Below are 11,996 nucleotides of genomic sequence, written 5' to 3'. Positions count from 1 at the left end.
TCGTGAGCATGTCTCCGTAGAAGATGCTCTCGTCTTCGCATTAACAATCGGTCCTGTCAAACAGAAACCGTAACACACCGAAGACACCAAACCACCAGAGTACACGCGTCAAAACTGAAATAACAAACCACCACACGGCGAAAAGGGTTTAACCCTGATAAGCAGACCATCTATCACGATTTTTAAAATTAGCCTCTTCAAACAAAAATTCCATGCAGGCTAGACGAGATCCCACACCCTTCATCGGGGAATCAACACTACATATGGATAAGATAAGTAAACTTCATAGTTGGACATGATTTCAAGCTCTGCATGAACTAGAACCTAGACGCTTATCTCTGTTTTCAACAAATACTCGAATTCATCCCCCATACAACAAATAAACTACTCATTATCCTCAGCCTTGGCCTTCTTCTTCTTTTTCTTCTTCCCTTCAGTGGCTGTCTTAGGTTCAGCATCCTCTGAAACTTCACGGCTCTTCTTCTTCTTCTTGGGAGTTTTGGTAACTTCGGCATCACCATTGGTTGCCACATTCTCCTGCTCCTGGGTCTCCTCTAGCTTATGCTTCTTTTTCTTCTTCTTCTTCTCAGTTCCAGGCTCAGCTTCACCGTCAGCAGCATTGGAAGGCTTATCCAGTTCCATTGCATCACCATCAGCCTCAGCCTTGGACTTCTTTTTCTTGCTTTTCTTGGCAGATGCATCAGTCCTCTCATTATCTGCACACATTGAAGAACAGCGTAAACATCATCGAACATGGAATGGGTAAACCATTGTTCCAGAGGAAACTAAAATTAAAAGTGCTTGCATTTCTGATATATGGAATTAGCCTATGCTTACCATCATCATCAATTGAGGTTCCATTGACCATACTGTCAATAGCAGCTTTCATAACATCAAGGTTTTTACGAGGCGCAACACCCTTGTCATAGAAGTCCAGTCTCTCCTCAACTTGCTCACGCAATTTTTGGCCAAAGACAGATGTGCTTGCCTCTGGAGTCAGATTACAGTGGCAAACAATCAAGCAGGATGCTTTCAGAATGAGAATATTCAGCATACAAAAGAGTCCGGTAACAGAACCCTTTGAAACTAACCTGAGTAGCAATCAATGCGAGACGCAATCGAGCATTTGTTTGCCAGGTAACGAGCCATTCTGCCCTTGTTCTTGGTTGAAGCACGCCCAATGAAGGAGGAGTGGAATATAAGGCCATACTTAGGTGTGTTCCCTCGAGTTTTCAGCGCTCTGATGGACAAAGCAGACAAGCATAAGAACCATATTGTTGTGACTACTTGACAAAGTGAAATCAGAATTACGGAAACACTGGGAAATCATAAGATGTTGACTGCAGCAACCTGAAGAGTGCCTTCTCAGCACCAAGAATTTGGAGAGTGGAGGCAGGACACTTGGCAAGATTTGAAAGACTGCCAGCATGAGAGATTAGACGAGCTCCAACAACTTCACCAATCAATGATGTCAGATTTGGTGCAATATCATTCATCTTAGTCACAAGATATTCATAAAGGTTTTTACGGTATTCAGACAGATTCATAACCCTTTGCGCAAATTGCTGGACGTTAATCAAATCAACTGGTGACAGATCCTGGCCTGAAAACAAACAAGAACAAACAAACCGTAAGTGAATTTAGTATGACCACTACAGTCAAACTAAATCAATAGAACCATACGCATTACCCATTGAGGCCTTTGCTGCTTCAACAATTTCTTTAGCCTTGTCCTCATCGCCAACTATATCAGCCAGAGCAGGAATATCTTTTTCCGCCAAATCAGATTTGTTCACGATAAACTTAGCAAGCTTGGCATAAAGGTAGTTGTCATTGACAATCTTGACAAGCTCAGGGAAGTGCCACGAGAACCATTCCCTGCGTTTTTATTACGCCAAGCATTCAATATTCAAACTACCACCATATTGAAACTCCCAAAGTAACCAACCAGAGCAGAAAAACTCAGATACAAACACGCAGACTCCATGCTACAGACAGTTAACAAGAAATGTGGCAGAAGAAAAAATGAAACAGACCTAACTCTCATGGAGAAGGAGTTGATGTCCTTGTCAAGAGTATCCAACAGAAAGATTGCCTGAATCACCATGTTGTCAACACGGTTCACATTGAACTTCACCTTGGCCCTGCTGTAGCTATGCCCCAGGCCGAGTTGGGCCTTCTCTAAGTCCGACTCCTAAACCACAGATAACAGAAAATTAAGCATAACCATGCGTCCACCTTTACCACAAAACTAGTCTATGATATCCTATATCTGCAAGCCCAACAGGCAAAGCTTCATAAGCATGTTCGCGCAACTCAGAGCTACAACGGAAGCGTACAAAGCATAATATGATCCTGTCCGAATATATTATGGGAAAAAGTCACCTTGAGCTCCTTGATGAAGCGGTCGAAGTGGAGACGGACGCCACGGAGCAGCTCCTGGATAAAGTCGTTGCTCTGGCAGGGGATGCCGGTGACCTCGGCGATGTGGGAGCCGACCTTTGGCTCGACGACACCGAGGCTGTACTTGGCCTTCTTCCCCTCCTTGGGCTTGGGCAGGTTCAGCTCCAAGAAGCTCCTCAGCTCATCGGTCATGATCCCTGCCCAAAAATACGACCAAACTCCGCGTCAAAACGCATGCGTCTCGCAGTGAGGCTGTATCATGAGGCGGGGGGAAGCAGACCTTCGGAGATGGCGTTGCACTGGTTGAGCGCGTCGACGGCGGAGGAGAAGGGGTTGAAGGCGGTGAGCTTGACGGCCTTGCCGAAGCGTTCGAGGTCCAGGACGGAGGAGCGCACGGCTTCCACGCTCTGGCCGATCTCATCGATGCCGTACGCGTGGAAGAGGCCGTAGCCGGAGGCCGACTCGAACAGCAGGTACAGCGCCATCTCGCCGGCGGATGGCGGCGGCGGCTGCTGCTGGTGGCTGGGGTTTGGGGGCGGCGGAGGGGTTAGGGTTTTAGGTGGACAAGGGAGACGGGGTTGGCGCGGGGGGCAGATTTATGGGCTCAGGCTGGGCTCTTGTGGGCCGTCGGATTACCCTTTTTCCTTCTCACCCTCCTCTAATTTCTTATTTCTCCATTCGTGTATTAGTTAGTACTTATTAGTACTTTGGGCTAATGAGCCTTACTCTCTCTTTGGAGTTTGGACCTCTACTAAAAAAACTTTAAAAGAACATACGGAGTAAATAACCATATCCACAGCAAAGGAATAATTTTTTTAAAAATATGAACTACGTTCTTGTCTCGCGCTTGTTCGCATATGAAATTTTCTTCACCATTTATGTGGTCTTCGTCATCTTGTCCCTAACTTAGCACCAGATTCTTAGAGCGAGAATGATCATGTCTCTCATTTTTCTCAACGTCAAAGAAGAGAATGAGATGCGCGCTGGTTTGCATTGAGGAAATGCAAACAGCTTGGTCTCTCGTGTTAACAAACATGCAGCGGGAGAAGCGTGGTGCACATATTCTTTTAAATTTTCACTAGGCAAATATATCCGTTTGTTACTATGGATAAAGACTATATAGATATTAGATATATATAGTTGGGCATGCGATGTGCGTTAATTTGTAGGGATTTAAATGATCCAGTCATGGACGGAGGGCTGGTCGCATATATGAGATGGATCAAGGTCCACACGATGATAGAAGTTGAACCAAACCAGATACATACATTACATACTTTAGAGATAAAAATTACTTTAGAGTATTTCACCAGTATTTTTCCGGTACTGCGTGTACTGGCCCGTTACGTAGCCGCCGTCGGCCCGTCGCACGAGTAATGGGCCAACAAGCCAACAGTTTGCTTCCGCGTCGTACCTCACGCAAAGCCCAGCCACGAAAGGCCCATCTGCCTTACGCGCAGCACGTGCGACGCACCCGCTCCCATCCGCGTCCTCTCAAAACCCTAGCTTCGCCCACATCGTTGCCTCCTCTCTAGTCTCTCCCACCGCGGAACCGCCTCCTCCGACTCTTCCCCGCCCCCCGCCCTCGCGAACCCACAAGAGAATCAAGAAGAAGAAGAAGAGGGAGAGGGAGATGGCGAAGAAGAAGGAGAAGGCGGTGAACGTGTCGGGCAAGCCGCGGCACTCGAACGACGTCAACCGCCCCAATGACAAGAAGGGCGCCGGCGGCGGCGCCGGCGGCGGGGCCCGGTCCGCGGCGACCGTCCGGCGGCTAAAGATGTACAAGACGCGGCCCAAGAGGGACCGCTCCGGGAAGGTGCTCAGGAACGAGTTCCAGTCCAAGGAGCTCCCCAACACCCGCATCGAGCCCGACCGCCGGTGGTTCGGTGAGAACATCGCCCCATGCCTAACCCAACCTTCTATGTGCCTATTTATATAAGCATAGCTGGTGCGCCAATTAAGCTGTCAAATGCTGCACGGTGGCTCCAGTATGAATTGCTGCCCTGTAGGAAACGTTGCTTGTTCCGATGTTTGCCACAAGATACGTCCATTGATGGATGCTGATTGCTTGTACCTATCTTATGCTGATGCGGTTCCTGGTAATTGCAGGCAACACCCGGGTTGTGGGCCAGCCACAGCTTGAAATGTTTCGGGAGGAACTCCAGAATCGTCTTTCTGACAACTTCAGTGTCATCCTGAAAGAACGGAAGCTACCACTATCACTCCTGCAGGATCATCAAAAGGTGCTGCTCTTGCGTATACCATTATGATCTGTCATGATGGTCATCAGCCTGTTCAAATGTTGGTGAAAGGGGCAAAAATAACATGCGTGTAACTTTATTAGTTTGATTGAAGCAACTGGTGTGAATATTGTTCCCCTTTCTAGTTGGTTGAACTGTTGTCTCAGTTGGATATTTAATAAAAAACGAAACATGCACCCTTTCATTCCACCCACTGTAAATTACCCTACTTTATGCAGAAATGTTCTTATGTAAGTTTGCTTGTCTTCCTGCAGCAAGCGAGAGCGCATTTGCTTGATGTTGAACCTTTTGAGCATGCTTTTGGGCCAAAGGGCAAGAGGAAACGCCCGAAACTAACTGCACTTGATTATGAATCTTTGCTGAAGAAAGCTGATGATTCCCAAGGTGAGTCAGTGTTTTGCTTCTGAATAATTAGGATTCCAAAGTAGTGCATGTCACTTAAGAATATAGCAATTTGATTGGTTCCATTTAACTTTTTAAGTTGACTCAACTATTATTAGTCAACCAATGGTGTCAGTCATTGATGTTCCATAACTGCTATGGTAGAACATGCAACTTTGAAGTTCGTTGGATCGTTAATTGCACACATCCTTGTTTGGTGTACTTTCTGTTTTAGTTTTAGTTGCATGAACATGTATATTTTATCTACTTCAGATGCATTTGAGCAAAAGTATGCTTCCTCAAAGTTGCCAAGGGAGGAAGAAGAAGATGGCTTAAGGGATCTAGTGAGGCATACGATGTTTGAGAAGGGACAGAGCAAAAGAATCTGGGGTGAACTGTACAAAGTTATTGACTCTTCAGATGTTGTTGTGCAGGTTAGTATACAGTTCTTTTGTCCATGTGAAAATTGCAGCGTGAGCTCAACCAAAGGTGTGCTAAATATTTATACCTTTTTTTATCTTGCAGGTGTTGGATGCTAGGGATCCAATGGGCACTCGATGCTATCATCTAGAGAAACATCTAAAGGAGAATTGCAAACACAAACACTTGGTATTCTTACTAAATAAGGTATTAATTTAAGCTCTGCAACTTATCCCTGTACAAAAGCTTTGTCACTTTCCTGTTTTGATGTCTGATGGCGTAATGATTGTTTGTTCCATTTTTTATTTAGTGCGATCTAATCCCTGCTTGGGCTACAAAAGGATGGTTAAGGACCCTGTCAAAGGACTATCCCACCCTAGCATTCCATGCTAGCATCAACAAGTCATTTGGCAAAGTAAGTTTGCATTTTGCAGGATATTTCTCAGTGTATCATACTATCATCACTGTTCTATTATATAATGACCCCTTAATTTTTCTGAACATGTCCAGGGATCTCTTCTGTCAGTATTGAGGCAGTTTGCTCGTTTGAAGAATGACAAACAAGCTATATCTGTCGGATTTGTTGGGTACCCCAATGTTGGGAAGTCATCTGTTATTAACACATTACGGTCGAAGAGTGTAATTCTCTCCTCTCCAATGCTTTCAAGATGTCATTTTCTAGTGATCTTTCAGGTTATTCTGATGATTGTGTTATGCCTGCAGGTTTGCAAGGTCGCGCCCATTCCTGGAGAGACAAAAGTGTGGCAGTACATCACTCTCACTAAAAAGATCTTTTTGATCGATTGTCCTGGCGTTGTGTATCAAAATAATGATTCAGAAACTGATATAGTTCTAAAGGGTGTGGTATGTATCTTGAGCTGTGCACATTTGATCTTTTTTAGTTGGATTGATCTAAAGACTTATTTCAAGCATCTAGTGACTCCCCCTATAGTTGCTATTGTGCATAGAACAAATGTCTAAGGGCGTCTCGAACAATGTATTGTCAGTTAGCTACGGGAGAGCCACATCTGATTTTGCTTGTGTGGTGAAGAGAATAAATGAAGAGTGATAAAAGCTAACTACTAGTTAGTAGTCAGTCTATGATGGCATTTCATAGACATGTAGCATTTAACTACCCATGTGGACCCATGCTAGTTTTAAAGAACGTGTTATAACAAGACCATCGGATAGGTTATGCTAAATGACGTGGGCAACCTTATAGCTAGCAAGCTATCTTTACTATTGGAGACACCGTGTAGTTCAACATGAGGTGGGACTATACACCTTTTGAGGAGAATAGTGTTGACATGTCCTATTGCATATTCTTGTATTTATTGGGATGCCAACCATCTTAGAAACACTAGTTTTCTTGTCATCCCCTTATCAATACATGTATTCTTTCTAATTTATGTACTTGTCACTAGGTACGAGTGACAAATTTAGAGGATGCTGCTGAGCACATTGGTGAAGTTCTGAGGCGTGTTAAAAAGGAGCATCTGCAAAGAGCGTACAAAATTCAAGATTGGTATGTTGTTTTCAAGAACGTTGTAATTTAGTATTATCCTGGTTGCATCTTTCATGTTGGTAGGAACACATCAAGCATTATTTATATACAGTTTGCTCCCTGATGAATAAATATACTAACAGCCTTTTCAGTATACTCCTATGTATGAACACTGATTTTTAGAGTTTGATACAATTAGAACCCATGGCAGGGTCTTATGCTGAATTAATCTGTTCTCTGCAGGACTGATGATAACGATTTTCTTCTCCAGCTGTGCAGGACTACTGGAAAACTTCTCAAGGTACGCATGTGTTCTTAATATCTTATGAGTCTTGCTATACTTCTACCAAGTGTTTCTCCCACTAGTTTGTAGGCACACTGATATTTTGTACATATTGTATCTGCTTATTACAATACAGTACTATCTGTTAGAAATACATTGTGTGATTATAAACAATTCACCCATTATATTGTTTACCCTAATGATTATGCTTTTCGTTCTCAGGGTGGGGAGCCTGACCTGACAACAGCAGCCAAGATGGTTCTTCATGACTGGCAGAGGGGTAAAATTCCCTTTTTTGTACCCCCTCCGCAGCAGAGTGATGATGGTGCATCTGAAAGTGCTGAGCCTATTGATAAAACCGAAGAGGACGGAGTAAGCAGCGACAGGACTGCTGCTGCAATGAAAGCCATTGCAGGGATAATTTCGTCTCAGCAGAACATGAATGTACCCTGCCATAAGGAACATGATGCAGATAATGAAGACATTGAAAGTGAAGATAACGAGGAGATAGAACTTCCAGAGCAATCAGAGTAACTTCGGGTACAGATATGGACTAAAGTTGATATGTCAGCGCTCAGGAGTGTGTAGCTACTTAACCTCATTATCACTGTAGTTCCAGAAAAGGATTCATGTTGGTTCAGCTGCTACAAAGGATGGTGATTTGCTTAGCCACTCGCCTCCTTTTTTGTAACTTTTATCGTACCTAAATCTTGTAATAGGGCAAGTAGAGCAGTTTTGCTAGCTACCTCGCTGGATCGCAGTGTTTATCTGCTACAAATTCAGTTATATACATCTTTCTTAAAAATGGTGAAGTCATCCTTATTTTTATATAGTTCTATCTATTCTGAACTTACTGTTTTTTTGCAGACTTTATGAATAGCCGCATACTTGGATCCTTATTTGGTAGGCCTCTGGCTTCTCTCAAACGGCTCAGACTCTAGCTTTTCTTGTGGAGCTTAAGCCCTTCTGAAAAGGCTTTTTAGCGACCATAAAAGTAATTTTGGGCAATACATGCCTGGTGTAGGATAGGCCGGTGGTTGGTTTGTTTTTTTACCCATGTTGTCAGGTGAAAATGTTTTTGTGGGTTTAGGGCTTCTCGTGTGAAGCTATTTTTGTTTTACCCATTTGATATGATTAAACTCAGATATGTGCAAAAGCCTGACTTAATGGGATTGTTGTTACACTTAGGAAAAGCCTAGTGTATATGGATCAACCTGTCTATATAGATGGACTCCATGTCAGTAGGCTTTGCTCGCTGAAATCTACACGATGTTAAAGATCTAGGTGTAGCAATAGACCCATTAGCAAATAAAGGTCAGTGATAGAGGCGAGTAAGAAGAGAGATTTTTTTTTTATTATTTTCTATATGGATCACGTGGTGCTATGGAGCCCGTAACTATTTTGCTGTTATGGAACGGTTGCACAGTATATCTGGGTGATAAAGTGAGAATCTGAACAGTAGTTTGGCATTATGTATCCATGAAAACATTGAAATAAATTTGGTAAAGTGTCCTGCATTTGAAGTGTTTTCTCACTTTGTTAATACCTTTGTTGATTTGTTTCTAAACTTTTGCTATAAAGTAAGAAGACTTTACCCTAATAGTTGAAATTAATAGTTTTCATAAAGATACAACCCAAACCTGGATATGTATGTATGCTTAAAACGTTTGAACACCTATTTGGATTTGTTAATGTTATGAACCACTATCCAAAAAAATTAGCTTAAAACTAAGAACATTTATAAACAATAACCAAGTTCAAGTGAGATGGCCTATGATACGACAATTTGATAACTACAAGTAGGAAAGTGAAGTATTTGAAAGATAAAATCATAGCTTAAAAAAATACTACTAGTACATGAAAATAACCCGTCCATAACGATCATCTTTACTTATATCCATACAGTGCCAGGCATATGGCAGGCTCCATTTTTAGGTTAGGACACCTCAAACTAAGTTAAGGGGAAATGACACACATTTCTTGCAAATTACGAGTGTAAAATATTCATACATGAAACTTAGTACGAACACATTTCAACTGATTCCAAAAAACAAAATATATATTACAAAACATAAATTGTTGACCAGAAGCAAGAGAGGGATGCATAGGACAAAACATACATGTCCTATTGATGAGAAAAATCACTAGAACATGGAAAGTAGCCTACACATGGCGCCGACTATTATGCAAGCAAACCTTAAATGAAAGCGTGCAAACAGATCATTAGATCCCTCAGATGGGCTGTCAATGGTGGATTAACTTTTTCCTAATAACCCCTCCCACCAGCAACCACGTTTTTTAATTAGCCCCTGCAGCCAAGCCGATCGAAGCGTTATTAGCCGATCTCGATCTCCAGCTCGATCCGTAGGAACCATCGTCTTCTATGTAGTAACCAGGCTGCCGCCCTCCAGGTGCCCTCCCCTGGCCGCCGCCCTCCAGGGAAGAAGGAAGAACGGAAGGCAGCGCTGCCCACCGAATCAACTCGATCAAGATGACCAGCGATGGTGCTGTTGAACTGGAGGAGCTGGACGGCGTCGACTTAATCTCTATACAGAAGGTAGACGCTCTGGGGCTCATGAGTGCCGATTTCTATAGTGGATCCTCTCCTATACGTGAAGAGACCTTCATGCAGCAAGATAACTGTTGCGAACAATGTGCAAATTAATTATTATGCATTTATGTTTACGCTGGCCTAATTTGACATCGTGTCTTTCATTAGATAAAGAGACCACCATCGATATCAATGATGCATTTGGGACACCACAGAAGAAAAATAAACATGCTCTGAAGGTGACATATATTTGTATCCAGATAACCATTCATTGAAAATATGTTTACATGTTCGAAAGCTAATATGATGCATGTTTTTAGAAAGGCATGTTGTTTGATGATGTGCAAGCTGCTAAAAATTTTTACAAAGAATATGCACACGATCTCGGTTTCTCCGTTAGGACGGGCCAACAGAAATTAGATGATAATGGAGTGGTTATGTGGAAGCGATTCCTGTGTGCAAGGGAAGGATATAAAATAGAAAAAGAAGCAGGTTCTAGTGGTTCATCATCAAAAGATCGCAGAAGTAGAGAGTCAAGATGTGGATGTCAAGCTTATATTTATGTTAAGCGCACTCCAGAAGGTAAGTATATCATTGCAACACTATTCGAGGGACATAACCATGCCTTTGTGATACCTAGCAAACATCACCTCCTTCGATCCAACCGTTATGTCAGTGAGAAGGAAAAAACTACTCTTTTCAATTGTCACAAGTCTAGCATTGGAACATCACAAGCTTACAGATTACTTCAAGTTGGTGCAGGGGGTTTTGAGTATATTGGATGCACAAAAAAGGATTTGCAGAATTACTACAGTGATTTCAGGAACAAAATAAAGGACGCAGATGCTCAGATGTTTATTGAGAATTTACGTACACTCAAGGATTTGGACCCTAATTTCTTCTTTGAATATGAAGTGAAGGATGGTCGGTTGTTTCGAGTGTTCTGAGCTGATACAATTAGTAGCAAGAACTATATCCATTTCAGTGATATACTGTCTTTTGATACTACTTACGGCACAAACCAGTATGACATGAAATTTGCACCTTTTACTGGGGTCAATCATCATATGCGTTCTATTTTCTTTGGTGTTGCTTTCTTAGCTGATGAGAAGATTGAGAGCTACGTTTGGTTGTTTCAGACTTTTCTTCGAGCTATGAGAGGGAAGGCTCCCGCATTCATTGTAATAGATGAGGATGCTAGCATCAGGGCTGGCATCGCTAATGTTCTTCCTAACACGGTACACAGATTGTGCATGTGGCACATAATGAAAAAACTGCCTGAGAAAATTGATGCCAATCTTCTAAATGATGACAAATTTAGGAAGATGATCAATTCATGTGCATGGGGTTCAGAAACTATAGAAGAATTTTAGAGCAGATGGCAAGCTTGGATAGCAAAGTATCACTTGGAGAACAATGACTGGTTAGCTGGAAGGTATCAAATCTGGGAATTATGGATACCTGCATATTTCAAGGAGATATGGCTTGGAGGCATTCTTCGAACAACGTCAAGATCAGAGAGTGCAAACTCTTTTTCAGTCGTTTTATAGGTCGTAAAATTGCACTTGTTGAATTCTGGTTAAGGTTTGACACGGTATTAAAATGTCAGCGCAGGAGGAACTCATTGACGATAACACTTTGAAAGACATTTATGCCCCTTAGTGGATTTTGGTGATAGATGACAAAGCACATGTATATTTAATCATGTTATTAAGCATGTGTGCAGGTGCTAAGGGTGACTGAGCAAAGTATATAACAAAGCATGAACCCTCAAAAAGGATATGAAAAGCGGTGTTCTCAAGTGTACTAAAAGATTAGATTTTATTTTTGAAATTGAGTATAGGAACGCCGTACTATCAAGAGAAACTTTAATCCACAAGCGTGGACGTGGTAGTTGTGCTCAAGAGATCCTACAAAAACCATGAGAAACAATCCTACCACTTAAAAGGGACTTCCTGTGAAATTCACTGTCTAACCCGGAGTGTCCGGATTCCAGTCCAGAATATCCGGACAGAGTATCCGGAGTATCCGGATGTATACCCGGAGTCTCCGAGTTACTGTTACCTGTTCGCAAAACTCTCTAGTCCGGAGTGTCCGGACCCAAGTGTCCGAAGTATCCGGACATATACCCGGAGTATCCGGGTACCCTTCTCCCAACGACTAGTTTCTGTGAGAGGGGGTATAAATACCCCC

At 42.6% G+C, this 11,996-nt stretch overlaps 2 protein-coding genes across 2 annotated transcripts; one reads left to right on the top strand and one right to left on the bottom strand.

The window, feature by feature from the left end:
- Nucleotides 1-147: 147 nt before the first annotated feature.
- On the bottom strand, nucleotides 148-2,977 carry LOC112877427 (nucleolar protein 56-like). The gene is made up of 8 exons (XM_025941735.1): nucleotides 2,684-2,977; nucleotides 2,386-2,600; nucleotides 2,037-2,194; nucleotides 1,691-1,878; nucleotides 1,351-1,603; nucleotides 1,092-1,240; nucleotides 838-990; nucleotides 148-716 (listed from the first exon to the last, which is right to left on the bottom strand). Exons 1-8 carry the CDS (start codon nucleotides 2,886-2,888, stop codon nucleotides 385-387), a joined length of 1,653 nt encoding a protein of 550 aa, XP_025797520.1. The 5' UTR covers nucleotides 2,889-2,977; the 3' UTR covers nucleotides 148-384.
- Nucleotides 2,978-3,926: 949 nt separating this feature from the next.
- On the top strand, nucleotides 3,927-8,080 carry LOC112876622 (nuclear/nucleolar GTPase 2). Its single transcript, XM_025940763.1, has 11 exons — nucleotides 3,927-4,289; nucleotides 4,513-4,646; nucleotides 4,919-5,048; nucleotides 5,319-5,479; nucleotides 5,571-5,672; nucleotides 5,776-5,880; nucleotides 5,976-6,104; nucleotides 6,189-6,329; nucleotides 6,890-6,990; nucleotides 7,213-7,270; nucleotides 7,475-8,080. Exons 1-11 carry the CDS (start codon nucleotides 4,037-4,039, stop codon nucleotides 7,784-7,786), a joined length of 1,626 nt encoding a protein of 541 aa, XP_025796548.1. The 5' UTR covers nucleotides 3,927-4,036; the 3' UTR covers nucleotides 7,787-8,080.
- Nucleotides 8,081-11,996: the final 3,916 nt, after the last annotated feature.

The sequence above is a fragment of the Panicum hallii genome, chromosome 9, assembly GCF_002211085.1.
Source record: "Panicum hallii strain FIL2 chromosome 9, PHallii_v3.1, whole genome shotgun sequence".
Classification (NCBI taxonomy): domain Eukaryota; kingdom Viridiplantae; phylum Streptophyta; class Magnoliopsida; order Poales; family Poaceae; genus Panicum; species Panicum hallii.
This window is presented reverse-complemented; position numbering and strand designations above follow the sequence as displayed.